At 38.9% G+C, this 19,976-nt stretch overlaps 1 protein-coding gene across 1 annotated transcript in view; it reads left to right on the top strand.

Annotated features, from left to right (window-relative positions):
- The window catches only part of NLGN1 (neuroligin 1), a 468,892-nt gene that overhangs the window by 172,674 nt on the left and 276,242 nt on the right, over positions 1–19,976 (top strand). Inside the window, exon 3 of the mRNA XM_063306435.1 lies at positions 10,360–10,512. Coding sequence (XP_063162505.1) covers positions 10,360–10,512 — 153 coding nt within the window. The remainder of the gene's footprint in view (positions 1–10,359; positions 10,513–19,976) is intronic.

The following is a 19,976-nucleotide window of genomic DNA, read 5'->3' as shown; positions in this document are numbered from 1 at the left end:
CAGGAAGGTATCTGATTTGACTCACATTTTGAATCTAAAGCAAGGCCCCTATTGATTAGCTTGGGAAAATCAGAATAATTGTATTTTTAGAAACTATTAAACTATTAAAGATTTGTGTATGGGACTATGTGTATTAATCTGAGGTGGCCAGTACATTCCATGCTGGAGGATTCAAGTACACATTTATACTGTGTGGATGGATGATACAAAAAAAAGGCCTTTAAATCTCTCTTTTTATACCCATGAAAATATCCCAAGTTAAAACTTCACATTATTTCAGCTATTGTTTTACATTTCCCTCCTTAGAGAAGTTTGCATTGCATTATCATTGTATTACGTATTTGTATTGGTAATGCTTGAAGATACGGAGAGAATAACTTCTGACAATGCATTCAGGAATGTAGCTCCCACATAAATTTAAGCAACGAGGAGACTGCCAGCATTTCCACTGTCTGGTAGCATATAAGTTATATGAGAACTCTTCTCTCAGTTTAATTACTGATTTTCTTTCGAGCAGCTTGCTTTTAAGTCTAAAACCCTTCTATTGCATATTCCAATATTTAATTTTATTCTAGCTCTAATTCATCAATCATCAGGTTGAAGATGGGGTTAGTGTGTATGGCTCCATGACTCATATATATATTTCCTTGCTCTGGTCAGGTTTGTCTTTAATCTAGATGCGGTGTCCTCTGGATTGATTGATTGATTTTCTATCCTGCCTTTATTATTTTTATAAATAACTCAAGGCAGCCAACATACCTAATACTCCTTCCTCCTCCTTTTTTTCCCACAACAACAACCTGTGAGGTGAGTTGAGCTGAGACAGAGTGACTGGCCCAAGGTCACTCAGCTGGCTATCAGGCCTAAGGCGGGACTAGAACTCTCATAACACACCTGATTGGCTCTTGGGCTGAGAAAGAGGGACTGGCCCAAGGTCACCCAGCTGGCTTTCATGCCTAAGGCGGGACTAGAACTCTCAGTCTCCTGGTTTCTAGCCCAAACTGGCTAGAAATTCTGATGGTTGTAGTTCTAACACAGTGGGAGGGCACAAGACTGAATGAGAGAGAAGACAACTGGTCCAAGCAGGAAGAGCCAGAATTTCTCCCTGCCTTGAGCCAGAAGACTGTAACTAATTTGACTATTTCCAGTGGCCCATAATGAATCTCTGACCTACCATTTTAAAGGGGTCACCCTTGGATCTAATTAAGCATGCATGGAACTGGCAGTAGGAAAAGACTGTTAGGTTATCTAGTAGAGCAACCCAATAAAGCCATTCAGGAAACTCTGGGCATGGATTTGAAAGTTTGTGTTTTCTGATTATTCCAGTATATTTTATTTGCTTCTGCTTCCTGACCAACAAGATATCTCAAATCTTGCAATTCTGGGCTCTTTGCCTCCATTTCTGCAAGATGCATTATTTGTTTGTTTGTCTGCCTATCCATTCAATTTATATAACAGCCCATCTCACATTCATGACTTTGGGCAGCTTATATTAAGGAGCTTCTTTTCTCTTTTGAAACCTTCCCCCTTAGCTCTTAACAAGAACAGAAAATGTTGGCACAGCCCACTCTTGTGACACCATCATTTCACTATTCCTTTGAGGCTGAAGAAATAAGAAAATAAAAGTTGACCATCAATTCATCTGGTTTGTTCTGCTGAACTTATCTCTTGCGTCTGTACTAGAACTGATTTTCCTAAGGGAGGTCCTGTTTTATTAAAAAAAAGTGGTTCTCCTCCTCCTCCTCCTCCTCTTTTGACAGATTTTCCTGAGAGTTCAATTATTCAGTCACCTTCAAGACTGCCCCCTATTCTTCTCTCTGGAGCGATGCATCTTCCACAGAATGGCATATGTGAACCTTTTTTCACCCCATCAAGGGTGGAGACAACTTCTACACCTTTTCAGGGAGCAAGACTTCCCTAAGTGATGCTATATGACGGAGGATTTCCTAAAGGAACTCTTAAACCAGTTTTCTGCAACCATTTTTGGGCCAAGGCCATTCTTAGCCTTTAATTATTGCCCTGAGCCATCATACTCCAAAAAGCAGACTGGGTGTGGAGAGCAACTGCATCTGATTTCTTTTATTTTCTTTTCCAATTACCCTTAATTAAACTTAAGTATAATTTATGCAATTACCCTCTGACAAAGTGTTTAATAGTTTTCCCTTTCTAATCACATTAAAAATCATAATTTGGTAGCATGTTTATGTAGTTGTAGTTTATGTAGCTATTAGATTCTTCTTATTTATTTATAGCCCCATGCCAAGATAGCACAGGTGTAAAGCTTAAAATACAGAAAAACGTGAAGCATTTAATAATGAAGAGGGTCCCAAATGACTTCTGCAAGCCATAGCTATCGCTGAAAATGTGGCAATCTTTTTAGTGTTTGCCTAAGGACACACTTCCTTGCTTGCAGAAGGAAGCTTGTAACCTCTTGGTCAGAAAGGCAACTAAAATTTCTGACAATCAGGCATGGGTGGTACAGTGCGGCAGTAACATGGGTTACTGACTCAACCTCAGGATCTGAACATATGCCTGGTTATTGTACGGGAGACCAGGATATTTGCTTACTGTCATCATAATAGAGAGGGCACCCATTTGAGCCAAGGTAATTAAATTTATATCCCACTTTTATACCAGGAGCCCAAGGTGGCTTTTTAAAGTTGTCTCTAGGAGCTTCACCTAAGGCTTAAAGGGCCCCCATTTAGCTTCCAGGTCTGAGGAGCTGTTCCTGTGATCCAAACAAGCAAAGAAAGCCAGTTATCCCTGATTAAGGATTGGTGAAGAGCCAAGGGAAAATTAATGAGATTAATATCTAATGAATGTCCTCTCCTCAGAAGCAGAAGACGACTCCTAATTACTGCAAAACTCCAGAGTTTATGACTGGGTCCTTTCCTACCAGCCAAGAAACTGATTCAGAGGAACAATAACAAAACATACTGTTTATATCGTGCTATCAGTTTGAGCTGAACTATCCACTGGAAGTTCCTGATTTTACTCTTCCTGTTCCACAGTTTGGATCAGGAAACCTGTTTTCTTCAACCTTGGTTTCTCTATCTGCCTTACGGGCCAATATTAAGTATGCCAACTTATATTGAGCTTAATTAATAATTTTTATACCTCAATATAGAAGTAAAATTCTATGCACGTGTATTTTATCATATTATATGATCACATGTGTAGCATATTGAAAGCTTTATGGCTAAATAAAGGATATGATAACCTTTAAAATGATATAAAGCCATATGTTAAACAGTTTAACCAAGTGGAACCAAGTAGGCAGCTGCTCTAAGGATCACAAATGTATATAGAAAGAGGTTCTCCTTAAGATCTAAAAATAGGAGATCTATGTAGTAGTTAGGGATGTGGTGTTAAACCGCTGAGCTGCGGAGCTTGCCGATCGGAAGGTCGGCGGTTCGAATCCGCATGACGGGGTGAGCTCCTGTTGCTACTCCCAGCTCCTGCCAACCTAGCAGTTCGAAAACATGCAAATGTGAGTAGATTAATAGGCACCGCTTCAGCGGGCAGGTAACGGCGTTCTGTTTAGTCACGCCAGCCACATGACCACGGAAGTGTCTACAGACAAACGCCGTCTCTTCGGCTTTGAAACAGAGATGAGCACCGCCCCCTAGAGTCAGACACGACTGGACTTAATGTCAAGGGAAACCTTTACCTTTACCTTTTTATGTAGTAGTTACAATGCAAAAACAAGAGCAAAATATTGGAATTTAAAGGGGTTAAGATCCCTGGATATCAATACTGGCCTATCAGAAAGATGTTATATAATGCAGTTGTTAATTTAAGTTTTCAGAATGGGATCTGCACTCTCTACTCAAATGAACAGGGAAATATCAAGAGTCTCATGGACCTTTGCTGACATACAATCTAATGGGAAGAACTCTGCTGCTGTTACCACTTTGCAGGCATGTATATCCTAATTACATGAAGTACCGTGGAAATATATTTTCAAATGTCAAGAGCAGAGCCTTGTAATGTACCACACAAATAGATTTATGGGCAGCTACCTCAGATTATGAATTCTTCGAAGTTATTCCTACTGACATAGAGGAATAAGGGGGGAAGAATGCAAGGTTGCATTAGCATTCTGTAAATGAACTGAACAATCAAGAGTGTACAATGTTTCTTGGGCTGAGGACCCAGCTGGTCTTTGATCCCAGTCTAGATAGTGCACATGGGCCCGGGACCAAGAATTAGGTGGGTCAAAAATAAAAGTCACATTTCAATTACACAGTAAAATTTCTCCCTCATATACTTAATAATTTCCATCTTCTGTCACATTGAACTTAGAGTTCATCATAAATTATGGAACAGCTTGAAGAACAGTACCACAGTACTTGTGGCTTTGAAGGCCACAAGTTGTATTTACTTGGTTAGATGAAAAATCTGTTGGTCTGGTTCAAAATGTCCTCATCATCTAGAGTAGGATCACCTTGCAACTTAACTGGGGAGACTGATTCATGTCAGACTGATTCATCTTAATTTGTTTTAAGATGATGTAACTAGCCTTCCTTCATCTAAAAGAAGGCCCACAATCATTTCAGTTGCATTAAATGCCAGTGTTTCTTGGAAGCCTGTTTAGCTGACAAGATTAAGTTGTTGGCTGTTGGGCAATGCTAATGCCAAGATTGCATCACACTAAAACACAAAGAGATCTGTTTGGTCCCTTCTCACCCTTCATTGAGGTAAAATAAATACATATTTGTAATTTCCTAGACTTTAGTTGCTCTTTAGAAGATTTGAGTGAACAGAGATTTTTATCTTTAATAAGAACTTACTTTTGGAGAGGGGTTAGGCCAGATCTGTGCCCTTTTTTTAAAAAAAAAAGTCTGCCCTGTATAAACAGAAAACAATGTTGCTCCATCCTCAGTGTGTCCTTCTTTCAAACATCTGAAGACATCTCTTACTCTTCTCTTCAGTCTAAATATATAAAGCTTGTTCAAATGTTCCTCCTTATGTAGGTTTTGGGTGCCCACAAACACACACATTTGTAAAGACTCCTTCACTGCAGTCAGATTCTACTCATGGATGACAAACCAGAATCAGGCAGTAAGAGTGGGATCCCTTCATTTCTCTTTCTCAGAGCCAGCCATCTCCAGGGACTGTGGAAACAAACCTTCTCAGCTGCTGCCCCACTTCTATGAAATAGCATCCCCCAGTCATCCAAATGGCCTCTTCCCTACTGGTTTTCCAGAAAGCTACTAAAACATGGTTTAGTGGTCTTGGGAACTAGAACGCTGTGAACTTCTTCCCTCTGATAATAAAAGATTTCTTTTTGGCTTGACTGATTGATTAATTTGATGAATATTCATAGTGCTACTTATATGTTGTTTTGATATGCTTTGTTTTTATTGAATTGTTTTAAATGTGACTTTTGGAAGGCAGAATGTATACTGCTCTGAGCTGTTCACAATTGGACTGGTCTTTAAACCAGTAAAATTAAAAACAAAAACAAATTTTGGCAACAACTGGCTGAGATACTTAGTCCAGACAATGGGCTACTACATCTTCCCACTGGACCACATCTTCCCCCCAGGATCTTTTTACACACACACACAAAGTTTAAATGATTCTATATACAGTATACCCACTGCCCACTGAGGACCTTATTTTCCCAGAAATGTTAAGTGTGCCACCCAGCCACCAAAAAGTCACCCACCTTTGACTCAAAAGTGTAGATTAAATCTACCCAAAGCAAAAGAAGTAGCACATTCTCTGATATATGTATTTATCAAACATTGACCTGCACTGATATTCTAGCCACCATCTTCCATGGCTGACTCATATTTTGCTTGCAGTTTACAAAACTTCCTAAATCTTTGTCCCCCACCCCACCCCCTCCTTGGCACCAAGCCTCTGTTTCTACAAATTCTTCTTACCTAAATGTAGACATCTATTTTCTGTTGAAATTGGTTTTCTGTTGAAATTGGTTTTAATGCCAAAAGTTGTTTTGTATAAGCTGGAGGAGATGAAGACATGGCTGCACTGTGGTTCAGAGGTAATGTCAGAACTTTCAAAACTCTGGAGAAATCGAATCCTGGAAATACATTACTTACTATATACTTTCTGAGTGGAGAGAACTTCCTTCTGTTCATAGAGGTGGATTTCTTGTAGGTCAGCAGTGAGATTTTTGACAGAGTAGCATGGAGAAAATTTATATCATCTCTATTCTTATCTGCTATGGCATGTGGATAAATTGAGAGAAGTTTGCAATACTGCCTGTCCTTAACCTTTTGGAGCATGATATTCAGAAGGAAGTCATAAAAAAGACATTACAGAGGCTGAATTTATTCACAGACCCCTTTATACCTTGAACTTGATTTCATGCTAGAATACAAGGTTCAGTAAATAGATGTGGCTATTTCTCTGAAGACAGTTACCCCATTTGCCCCATTTGCCCAGATAAACCAAATGGTGCTACCAAGACTTCATTACTATTCACAGTTGGTGCTCTGTAATTCAGTGTAATTTTAATTAAAGATGAATTCTTAAACAATCTCCTCCTGCGCTACCTACAAGCATACAATTAGCTGCTTACAGCTTCTGCTGTGAATAGTCATTTCGTGGTTCCCAAATTAATAATTTATTTTTGGTCCCTTCATTTTGCATCCATGGTAGAAAAATAAGAAGCCAATGCTATGGGTAAATAGCCATCAATGTAGAAGGAAGTGGGAAATATCCCTAGGTATTCTAATTAAGGTTGAGCCACAGAGACAAATATTTGATTCATGGGCAAAACTAAATGTCATTTCAACATTTAGCTTGAAGCACAAATTGCCTATATTGCCAGTGTCAACCACCTCTCTAAAAGAGGAGAAATGACACAGATATGTGCAGTTTTGCATAACATTAAAAGTAAACCAAAAGGCAACTTTAAAGACATTCTGGAAATAGTTGTTATCGTACAAATGCCTGGGTAAACAGGTGAAACTTCACTTACGATCTAAAGGTGACAGTATGAGAGCCAGCCTCACTTCTCTTGGGCAGAATTCCACAACTGGAATGCTGTCATTGAGAATGCCTTTCTCCTGGCTGCTGAGCCAAACCAACTGATACAAGAACTGATCTTAATGCAGGGCCTGGAAGGTATGCACATTTAGAAATCTTCATTATATTCCTCTAAGGCAGTGTTTCCTCAACCTTAGCAATTTTATGATGGGTGGACTTTAACTCTTGCTGACTTGCTTGCTGGCTGGGGAATTCTGGGAGTTTAGGTCCATCCATCTTAAAGCTTCTAAGGCTGAGAAACGCTGCTCTAAGGGGAAGACTGTGACCAGGCGAACTATGCCTATTTGTTCTGCTATCCAGGCCCTCTGTGACTTGGTTAGCTTATATACTTTATTAATCCCTGCAGAATATGAATATATATACATACATACATATGTACGTACATACATAGGTAAAGGTAAGGGTTTCCCTTGACATTAAGTCCAGTCATGTCCAACTCTAGGGGGCGGTGCTCATCTCCGTTTCAAAGCCGAAGAGCCGGTGTTTGTCCGTAGACACTTCCGTGGTCATGTGGCCGGCATGACTAAACAGAACACCGTTACCTGCCCGCCGAAGCGGTACCTATTAATCGACTCACATGTGCATGCTTTTGAACTGCTAGGTTGGCAGGAGCTGGGACTAGCCACGGGAGCTCACCCCGTCACACGGATTCGAATTGCCGACCTTCCAATCGGCAAGCTCAGCAGCTCAGCGGTTTAACCCGCATACATACATACATTACAATAAAACATCACAGAATGTTGCTAGGCATTCCACAGAATTTTAGGATTTTCATCAGCTGTCTAAATGTAGACAGTAGGAGAGCTAGACTAACATTCATGGAGAGGGAGTTATGTAACCTCTGTGCTGTACAAAAGACTCAGTTCAGTCCCCAACAATCTCAGTTCTTTAAGAGGCCTGTAAAAGTAATTTGGCCAATGAAGAGGCAGGTTCCAGATACCCTGTACTTCAGTTGTTTAGGACTCTACAAGTGAAAAACAGGACCTTGAACTGAGCTCTGAAACAAGTATGAAACCAATAAGGCTGTTTCAAGATCGTTATTACGAAGTAACCTACAATTTGTTGCCTTTACCTAAGAACTCAAATTAGCTATCTCATTCGGCTTAATGGCAGGGCCTACCCAGCTTTCTACTCCTGTATCGATCCGACCTCCTGCTGATATTTGGATTCTAAACTTCTACCTTTCTTTCTTTTTGTTCTGCAAGGCACCATTAATATTGACCTATATAACCATTAATACATGATCATCAGACTGGCCTTAGTTCACTTAGCAGAAGTGGGAAATGTCAGCTCATTGCTCAGATTTAAGCTTTGAACCCTTTTGCTGCTGATTATAGCCCCTCTGTGTTTTATCAAATAGGGGCTCTGTATTTCATCAACAGGGGCTTATTATCCCTTCTCCTCCTTTCTATTCAAACTAAATTAGCTCTTTTCCTTGTTTAAAACTAATCAGTGAGGCTTCAAACCAATCAAAACTTAACTAAGGAAAAACCACCAGCTATCCCTCCCAAATCTATCTGGGTATTAAGCTGGCCTATTAACAAACATTAAAGGTATTCAGTGATCTGGATTCTAAGGGGGGAAGCTGATTCAGAGCAGGCGTGGGTGTGCACGTCGCATCTGTCAGCACCTTCTTAAATCAAATGTGCGTTTTTCCTAGGCAGCCGTGCGAGTCCAGGAAAAGACAAAGTTTCTTTAAGGAGTTGCTGACAGTGTGACGTGCTCTCCCACTGTGCTCCAAATCACCGTTTCCACTGAGAATCCAGCTCATTGCATAACCTTAACCAACATTATCCGATATATACCTCAGGAATTAAAGCCCAGACCCACGAACTGAATATTAAGGCATGGTTTATTTTGAAATGTTGTTGTTTATTCGTTTAGTCGCTTCCGACTCTTCGTGACTTCATGGACCAGCCCACGCCAGAGCTTCCTGTCGGTCGTCAACACCCCCAGCTCCCCCAGGGACGAGTCCGTCACCTCTAGAATATCATCCATCCATCTTGCCCTTGGTCGGCCCCTCTTCCTTTTGCCTTCCACTCTCCCTAGCATCAGCATCTTCTCCAGGGTGTCCTGTCTTCTCATTATGTGGCCAAAGTATTTCAGTTATTTTGAAATAAATCAACATAATTCAGAGATACATTTTTTGCATAAATTATTATTCTAATACAAATTTATCCTGTCTTATCTGGTGATCTAATACTCCTTACATTGGTTTGATGCTGGGAGCAGTCATCATTTGAGTTACATTTATTGTCATACAATTGCTAGCTAGTTTTTCCTCATTTTTACTTTTCGCTATTCCAAACAGAAATTGGCCTCCCATCATGTTATAACATTGCCAAATGTTATAAACAGCATTTCAGTGTTTCGTAAAGAGCCTGAAAAGGAGAGTCTGTCCTGCCTTTGTTAATGTAAGTTCTTACAACAGTGGATGCTTCATGGAAGAGACATGATAAGTGTGTTTTTCCATGCAAATGGGTTAACAATGGCAACAGATTGCTTTGTTGAGCCTGAATTTGCACACCAACCTCCATGCCATACTGATTAAACCTCCCTTTATTGTGCTTATTCCTATACTTATAGGGACCCATTTTTCCCCTAATGAGTCAGGTTTGTGTTTGTGACCTCGGTTGCAATGTTTGGTTTTTAAATTATTGTTTTTAAGCCTTGTATGCTGCCCAGAATCACTTTCCTAAGATCAATGGCCATATAAATTGTATATATGCAAAGTTTAGATTGTCTAAGCAACTGGCATTCACCATCATGGATTTTCAGTTCAGAGGTGTTCTGGGGGGGAAAGAAAGACAGATTTCTTTAGGATGTTTCCTACCACTCAGATGAGGAACCTAGAAGCAACAAAAACTGAACAGTCCCAAAATACATTAATTCCTAAATTCCATCTTTGGACGGTCATGTTTAGGTGTCATAAATTTGTTAAGATGTCATGATTATCTAATGCTTATTAAAAGAAAACATCATAATAGTTATTAGCAAATGAAAAGGTAAACAGGAAAATTGTATAAATGTAAGGAAGTGGTTTGCTGTTGCCTTTTTCCAGGATTTGTTTGGCTTAACACTCTAGCCTGAGATTTCTTGGTGATTTCCCATCCAAGTACTAACTAGATCCTACAATGCTGACCTTTCCAAGATCTTCCAAGTTTGGCTAGATGCTTCCACCGAGCTGAGCCAACAGTAGATAATGATGTAATAATTTATATATGTTGCTTGGGAAACATTAAACAAACAGCTTGAGAAAGAAAGAAAACAGCTTAAGAATTCTGGGCACGTAATAACATTCTTGAGATATCATGTTTCTTAATATTTTTCTTGCAGACATTCGAGATAGTGGGGGACCCAAACCAGTCATGGTGTATATTCATGGAGGGTCTTACATGGAAGGCACTGGAAATTTATATGATGGCAGTGTGCTCGCAAGTTATGGCAATGTGATAGTCATCACCGTCAACTACCGACTTGGGGTACTTGGTAAGCAAGAATCTGATTTTAATTAGTTCTTGCCTTGTGTGGTTCTCTTTTTCTTGATTAGAAGGCTGTAGATGTAGATGATGCAGATGTAAAGAGAGATTCTTCTTTTTTAATGTTGCTTTAGAATATAGGAAATATTTTTACTTGAATTTGTTATTATACAGAATAACCTGTAATTATATTCTGTGCTGATGACCAGGAAAAAAAATCCATCTTAATAAAAAAACAGTGCTGATGCTGTTGGAATTATATGTTGTTCCTGCCTGCATGTATTTGGTATTAACATTAGGGTAATTAGTCGTACATATTGTCAAGGAATTTAAAGCAAATGGCAAGTGCAAGATGAGATGCAATTGTTTCTGTTTGCAAGGAGACAAAAACCTGAATGCTGTTCTGAGAGGTTCATTATGTATTTCTGGATTTCTGGATAATAAGAATGTTTGAGAAATGTTAATCACTGCCAGTGTCAGCTTTTATATTTAGCTTAGCACCTTAAAGCAGAAATGTATTACTACGGCTTAAGAGAGTTCCAGATAGAAGAAGCTATTTAAAAGGGATGATATTTTGTAGCTTTGGTTGTGGAGAAGTACATTAAGCCTGTGTTGTTTACATAAATACAATTGAATCAGAAACTGTTTCTTAGTCACAGTACAGGTTTAGGAATCAGCTTTCCCCAAACTGGTCATGCCCAGCTCGCATAGCTGGCAAGTTAAAATCTCTTTCAAATCAACCTCAGTTTCTGGTGACTTCATGGACACATTCATGTAACCTTCTTGCAAAGAGGTCTGCTGAAGCTGGTTGTTGTACAATGTGAAGACTCAGGCACAAAGGGGGTGGAGATTGCATTGCATAATGCATGTTTTGTCATTTGCTTCCCTTGCTCCCCTCTCCTCTGTCCCCAATGGATACCCATGGTACAGAAGTTGTTTGCCGTTGCCTTCTCCCAGGAAATATTTATTTATTTGTTTGTTTGTTTATTTTCCAGTCTAGGGCATCAGACTGAAGAAGAGTTAGATTAGTAGCTGTAAATGCTGCTAAGGAATGAATTTGAAATGTTTTGTTTTCTGAGTTTCTTCTATAGAAGCACATCATAAGATGAATTTAATTCTCCTGTCAGTTATCAATGGTTTTAGAAGCATAAGAGTATGTAATCCTGACTGATAAAGTGATATGTGATTTATAAACTCAGGTTTGGCTTAAACTGAGAGGAGACTGCTTGATCATGTGGTTTAACTTTAGATCTGTCATAATATTGTTTCTTCAAAACTCATCTTTGGCCTTGATCTTCTGGTTTCCCGTTGTTGGCTCTTTTGGGGAAATCATCTCTCTGCTTTTATCAGGTGATTAAAAGAGGATGCACTGGCTTAAAGATAAAAAAAGAGATTTTACTTTCCTTGGTGTTGGCTTTGAATTAAATCAATCTTCAGTTCTTGAAATGCGGTGAAGCTGTTGTTTTTTCACCTGACAATCTTTCCCTTTTTGCTGGCAGAATGAATGATGCAATTAAATAGCTGTGTGGAACACAAAGTTCAGGATCCAGACCCTTGGTTTGATTTGTATCAGATATCTTTGCATGAGTACTTGATTTGTTCTTCACTTTCTCCAAGCAATTAAATATTGATTCGCGATCTCTAGGGACATGTTATGCATTAATTTAAAATTATGTGTGTGGTCAGCATGCAAAATCATCTTTTTGTTTAGTATAAATTTCTTGTTTCTGTTTTGTGTGTTTCTGGGTATGTTTGATGGCTGTACTTACAGTGCATACAGCTGTTATATTCCTAATCTATAAATTAAGGGGCAGTAATATAAATGGAGGGAGGGTAGTTGGGTAGGTAGATACACTATCTAAAATAGAACAGTGAAATTATGAATTTAGAGACACTTTCTACTTAACAGAACAAAAGTAATTATATGCACATTGTTGGTAATGTTCAACCTGGTTACACATTTGTTAATCCAACTGATCACCCTTAATTTCCCTTACTTAGTGGATCAACCATGTGGTAGTACAGCTACAAAAGAAAAGAGGCAGAGAAGATTATATTAGTGAAGTTTCCCCTGAGTTCATTACAAGCTGCACATATAGCTCTACTAAAACGTAGGCCCAGGTAATAATGGATTCACCAACTGCATTTCCTACTGGTTTTCCTTCATTTTTCCATTTTTTTTCCTCCAATATATATTTTTGAGGAGATCAGGTGTTAGGAAAGGATTGATGGTAGAAAACTGATATATCCCTTAGGTCCTCACTCCTTCTGAACATGTACAGGAAGGTCTATAGTCTTGGCATACCCAATACAGCCCCATTAATGAAATAGGCCATGAAGTTAATTCCCACGCACTGGATAATCTACGTAATCACAGACATCTAATCAGACTAGCCCTCCCTACTACGATTTCCCCCCCAATTTTGCATATGAAACATACTTGAAGAAACTTACAGATGTGCAAGTTTTCTGAGCTTCTTTGGGAAGTCTTAGTTTACACTCCCACAGGTGTTTTCTAAGAAAGTTCTGAAAAATCTAGTTAATTAAAGTGAAGGATCTTATTCCTCATTAATTCATTGACAGATTGTTGGAAAATGGCCATTCAGTCTGAAATCTGAAGCTTCCACTTTTAATTATTAGCTGTCACTGTCTGTATACTGTAACTATGTTGATCAAATTCTCTGATTAGCAATTAAAGTAGCTGGTCCCTGCTTAAACAAATAATGGTAATCTTTTAATAGCTATTATTGAAAGAATTAAATATCAATCATAAATTTCCTGGCAAAGTGATTCTTAGTTAAAGGCCTATGTATCCTTGCTCTGATCAGGCTCCAAAGTGATGCACCTAGGATTATTCAATGAAGAGTACAATGACACCACCTTCCTTATTTACTGTAGCTTTTTTCCCCCCTGAATTAAACTAGGAGGATTCTGTTCAGCTCTTTTAATGTTTCTTTGAATGTGGCACATCATTATCATATGGGAAAAGGTTTTTGAATTATTTATTTATCGACATTACTTATAACTTGTGAAAGAATGTAGACCAAGCTTGGGAGAATGATTGAATTTTTATGGGACAAGTTTCAGAAAAAATTACACAGTCTTGAGAAAGCATGAGAAGAAATGCAAAATAATCCTGCCTTGGTTTTGTTTGGTATAAGATGGAGTAGACAACCTCTGGTAAGCTTTCAAGATTCTGTTATTCCATGTTATTACAATAACAGCATTCCTGGATTCCCAGCCCTACCTATTTCTTGACTTTGACTACCTCAAAGAGTTAACACAACTTACAGCTTACAAGTACTGTAGGAATGGCAAATAATTCTCCAATGAGTCTTATAGAAAGTCAAACTAACAGAGCAGTTGTGAGCAATTATTCTGTGAGGTATAAAAGTCCAGCTTTGTAGGCTTCTATGGTGATTCTGTTCTGAAATTTTATTTGTCTAATAATTCATTAGGATACATACTCCAATTCCAGACACTCATATACAATATGTGAGAATAAATTCAGATCATTAATGAAAAAAAATTAACTACCTAGCAAATTGGAATTACTGTATCTCTGGGTTTTGGGAAGAGACAGATTTTCTTGCTTCAGGCATTTGCTCTGAGTATAACTGATTTCCTGTTCTATGGCTCAGAGTTAATCCTCCTGTTATTTCTTATCATGACAAAATTGGGACTCATGCTCATTCCTAAAGTTTGATGATTTAAGAAATAACACTATTGTCTTTCATGATCTTGGCAGATATTGCTAAGAACTTCAATTTTTGGAGTTCTTTTTGCTGTCCTGAACTTAAGCAATATTATTTTGAATGATTGCTGAAACTATAACAAGGTATTAAGAAAGAAAAAAGATCTGTGTTTAAAATACTTTTGAACTATTTTAAATACTGTATATGCTAATCTGAGCCACTACATCACTTTCGGTGCTTCTGTTTTCCACTAACCAAAGTGAGTTCCTGGGAAGGCATATGACAGTGCCAATGTGAGATAGGTTTAGAACTAGCATGAACTTAAATGCGATACATCTCTTCATCTTGAGTATGCAATCATTTGCAAGCTCCCCAAATCAATTTCTCATGGCCTCCCTAAGTACTGCATTACTTTTGAGAATTAGTATATAAATGATACCCAACTCTGCTGCTTGTTAACATATATTTGTCCCATGTACACTCTAGAACAGGCAATATGGGAATGCATGAAAGTAAATATTGATTCAGAGAAGATGAATAAGTTCTGGATAAAGAAATCAACACTTGATTTTAGATGGTGCTGCATTCTGCTGAAGGATTGGCACACAATTTGGAACCCATCCTAGCCTCTGTTCAGTCATTTTCCTTTAGCAGAGCCATGGTACCTTCTGCAATGGGGTATCTTCCCTTCACTTACTCCAGAAGAGGGCAACATGTTTCTGATGGTGCTTCCTGTGAGTGAAGCACCATCCTCAGGTCTAGCCATGAGCGACATTCCATTCCAGTCATTCTGATAGACAAAGACAATATCAGGAGAGAGGAGAAGCAGACGAAGACAGCTGATGAAAGAGGCTCCTAAATTCATTCACTAAGTTAAAGATAACATCATTTCTCAGGGCAGAACACATCAATAACTTATTTTAGAAGGGTTTGCATTATTGTCATCTGTGAGTCGTTGAAGGCTCCTAGAGGCTCTGCCCTGCAGATAACTGGATGTGAGCCTCCTGATTTAAGCTGGGCTCAAGGGAACAGTTGGGATTATTGCTGATGCATCCCTGCTACCCTGCATCATCCCTGCTTGAGCTGCTGGATCCCATTGCCAGGTTGACAGTGGAGTGCCTGAGGCTGATAGTCCTTTAACCTGCCACCTGGGGATGTTGCACCTGGGGCAGCTCAGGAGTTCATGGCCCCCATGGCAACCATGGAGCGATCCCATAAGACAGAAGGTCCAACACACCTTCCATGGGGAGAAACGATTTGTTAGCTTGGCCCACCCCAGGCAATTGATGGACTCTGTTGGATTCCAGAGGGGTCTTGGGATTTTTCCCAAGGATCTATCAGGCAGTTTGTCTGAAGCCTTGGCTACAGCCTCAAAGAGGCATGTGACTGAGGCCCTGAACTGGAATGCCCCTATGCACCCTCTCTCCGTGTGCTGATCCTATAAAAGTTTCCCAATTGTTTCTGCTGTCCAGTACGATTGAGCAGGGTGGTGTGCTCTGGGTCCCATTGATTAACCAGTGCATCTTACAGGGACCCAAGCAGCCTGCTTTCTTGGTTGTGGTACCTGCCCTCTGGAATGAAATCCCCCAGAGATTCATGTGGCCCCCACCCTTATGATGTTCAGAAAATCACTAAGAACCTGGTTGTTCTCCCAAGCCTTGGGACAGGGTGGTTGTGGAGTCCTCTTTACTTCGGTTTTATAGCTGGTTGTCTTGTTCTTCCAGTCAGCTATGATCTCTTTTTATATGAGTTGATTTTTTTCTTTTTTCTTTGTAAGCTGCCCAGAGTCTCTAAGGAGTAGGGCAGCCTCAAAATTAGATAATAAATAAAAATAAAATTCTACATAAGCATTTCAGTGAATGATAGCTATATTTCATTACAATGATCCATAGATAATTCATGTCAATATGTGATTTATTCATACATTGCTAATAACATCAGTTTTGCAGACCACTGAGTATAGGGTTTTCTTTCCAATTCTGAAAGATAAGCCTTTCAGGTATAAGTAAGGAATGGAGAATCTACTTTCTTTATCCAGATGTCACCTTCCAAGAAGTGGGACTATAGAGCAAAAGATGAAGAACATCTAAAAATACTAAATCTCGTCTCAAAATGGAATATAAGTAATAACTTATTTTCAGAATTGAACAATTATAGGACACTATATAAATAGTATATTTCAATGAAGCATTAATCTAATTGTATATCAAGCAGTATTATGATATACTCAAGGCATTTCTGTATAAAGACAATGGAATCCTATAAAACCAAATATTGTTTTTTGTTGAATAAGACATAAGCTAAGATCTATAGCAGCTTTTGATATTGGTGTTAGCTTCTTTTCCCATTTTCTTGACTAAATACATATCAATTTGATTCATCATTAACACAATTCTATAAAGAATAATTGTAGGATTTTTTGTTGTTGTTGTTATCATAAGATTTAATAATCACTTGCAGTAGATTAGGCTGAAAATGTCACAGTCCAAATTGGGATGTCAGTTGATGTTGTAATTAGAAATGCTGCCACTAAGTTGTACTCATGAGATTTGTGAAAAAAATGCCGAAATCTCACCAGACCTCAACATTCTTGCATGAGAACTTGTGTGACTGAATTCTCTGAGACTGGAAATGAAAATGTTTTCAAAATATTGCAGAAAAAGAACAGATGGTCATTTTTGTGATATCAAATAAGTGATTAGCATCCTCTTCCTTAAACTAAGACTTGGAAATAGGATCAAAGACAGTAGGGAGAACCTGTCCTAACATACTCACTGATAAATAAGGTACACATAGCCAGTTTTCAAGTTTCTGTAATCTAATTCCCTTGCTCATTGCAATAAACCTCATTCTAAATCTGTGAGAATCTTGCTATCTTGGTTTTGAGCTGTTGCAAAGAACTTGACATCTTATGAAATGTCAGTGTTTTTCTGAGACTTTGGCCATCTTGGGAGATTTTATTTATTTATTTTATTTTATTTTCTATCCTGCCTTTATTATTTTTATAAATATCTCAAGGTGGCAAACACATCTAATATCCTTCCTCCTCCTGTTTTCCCCACAACAACAACTCTGTGTGGTGAGTTGGGCTAAGAGAGAGTGACTGGCCCAAAGTCACCCAAGTCACCCAACCAGCTTTCATGCCTAAGGCAGGACTATAACTCTCAGTCTCCTGGTTTCTAGCCTGTTGCCTTAACCACTAGACCAAACTGGCTCTTTTGGGTGATCTCACAAATTTTGGCCACAGTATAGGTGGACACTGTGTTGCCAATCCTTGATATCAAGTCTGTATTTCAGGACCTGTCTTTAGAGCTGCCTTTGATGATGATCACCTTTATCATCCTGTCTTCACCCTAAATCCACTCCTCCCTAAAGCCTTATTCGTAGTCTGCTGGTTAAAACTAGTTTGCTTCCTCTACAAGGAAAAACTCTTTGAGTTGCAGTGGATTCAATCAATCAATCAATCAATCAATCAATCAATCAATCAGCAGGCCTTTAAAGTAATCTAAACTGTGTTTGTTTCATCTGGCTTTTCAACATTAGTTTCCATGAGCTGCCCAATTAGCACAGCTTTAGTTGCAATTATTTATTTGTGTGTGTGTGTGTGTGTTTCATAGGTCAAATATTTTAGGAGTTTTAAAATTGTTGATGTTTACTGATGATTAATTGCCCTATTATTTTAATAGTGTGATTGGGTATATTGAAAGTTGCCTGAACTAAGGTGTCCACCCTCCCTCCCCATTTTTAAGGTAATTTAAGAAGTATTTTAAATCCATTATATAAATCCATTGGCTATAAATCCATCTGTCTGTTTTTAGTATATGAGGCAGATCATTTTTCTAGTGAGGAGCTTTCATTCTTCTCCTCCTAACAATGTACCATAATGAGAGTTTTTTGAAAACAAATTGTGGTACACAGTGGTAGGCTTCTCCTAGAGAAGGCAGGAGAGAACCAGGCTGGGTTGTACAGACAAATTTGCCTCTAATTTCTCTGGGGTGTGGTCATGTCATGAAAATAAAACTAGCTGAAATCAGTTGAATGTATTTCTGGATACCAGCAAATCAAATAATCCATTTTAATTACATATACAATAAACAGTGACTTGCACCTCTAGTTTCAATGCCTAACCTAATTCTTGACAAGTACAATAACCCCCCAAAGTATTGTTCAACAGGGAGGGACAGAGAGAGAGAGAGAGAGAGAGAATCAGTTTAATGCAAATTGATCCAATTCTTACTTCCAAACTCTAAATGTAAACCAGAATTCAGTTATATGTCAATATCCTCATTTTTTGCAATGTCACAACTTAAAAAAAAATGCATACAAGGGGGAGAGATGTGCAGAAAGAATATATCAGAGCAAGAAAAAATGGCTTGCAAAAATGCATGTATTAGGAAAAGTACAGATAAAAATGCATAATGTTGGAGAACTATGTAAGAAAGTAAAGGTAAAGGTAAAGGTTTCCCTTGACGTAAAGTCCAGTCGAGTCCGACTCTAGGGGGCGGTGCTCATCTCCGTTTCTAAGCCTTGGAGCCGGCATTGTCCATAGGACACTTCCGGGTCATGTGGCCAGCATGACTCACGGAACGCCGTTACCTTCCCGCCGAAGCGGTACCAATTAATCTACTCACATTTGCATGTTTTCGAACTGCTTGGTGTGCAGGAGCTGGGATTAACAACGGGAGCTCACCGCGCCGCGCGGTTTCGAACCGCCGACCTTCCGATTGACAGCTCAGCGGTTTAACCCGCAGCGCCACCGCATCCCTTGGCACTATGTAAGAAAGGCATGTGAAAAATAAACTAATCCAGAAATGGAAGGGAATGAACATGGGGTATGAAGATTGAGGAACTGAACAAAATTGAATAGGACAGTATTGCATCTTCTCCGTGGTATCCCATTGCTCATCCATTCCACAATATTTTTTGTTCTGAACCTGCTGTGCTGGAAAATGTCATGCAAAAGAAATGTATTTATTTCATTCATTTATTAAACCTACACCCTCCTGCAAACTGGCAACTCTTGTATACAGAGTATACAACATACAAAAGTTAAAGCATCCCCAGTATGATTAAAATGAATCATAACATCATAAAAACCCCACCAAAAACAAAAATTGCCATACAGAAGTTATAATCTTTTTTTACATATCAGAACTGGATAACTGCAGGAGAAAAAAATAATGCCACTATAGTCATACCAATGGAGGGACTTGAAGGTTAATTCATAGGCCCACTTGGGGGAACTAGCTATCGCATACCTCTGTTCTGAGCACTTAGAGTGCATTTCCATTTATTGGTCTGCTTAGACGATGGCTCCTAAAGGCACACAGTAATAAATCCAGCCCTGTGAGCTTACTTGGAAAGCAGGCATCTTCATTCTGAAGCCCCTGTCGACCCTTTGTCCACATTTAGCACTGTGATTATTCCTTACCCCTAGCAAATAGGGGCAATATTTTTAATGAATGAGGAAAATGTATCTTCTCTGTCTCTGCGCTAAGACTGATGAAACACAAATCCTATGCAAGCTGTCCATTTTCATGACAGATGGTACATGGAAAAGTCTGATATCCTTGAATTCTCACATTTCTAAAGGAAAACCTCAGGTTAGGAAGCAAATGGTTATTAAAATGACTCACAAAAGGGCATCTATGCAGAAATGGAAAAATCCTTGTGTTTAACTGCTTGAAGCTCTTTAGATCATTCTTTCAACCTTCTGCTATACTAGAGAGAATTTTTAGAGAAGCATGGGGAACAAGATCCATCCTCCCTCCCTCCCTCC

This window comes from Candoia aspera, chromosome 6, assembly GCF_035149785.1.
Source record: "Candoia aspera isolate rCanAsp1 chromosome 6, rCanAsp1.hap2, whole genome shotgun sequence".
Lineage (NCBI taxonomy): Eukaryota > Metazoa > Chordata > Lepidosauria > Squamata > Boidae > Candoia > Candoia aspera.
The sequence above is the reverse complement of the archived record's forward strand: the minus strand, read 5'-3'. Positions and strand labels throughout refer to the sequence as shown.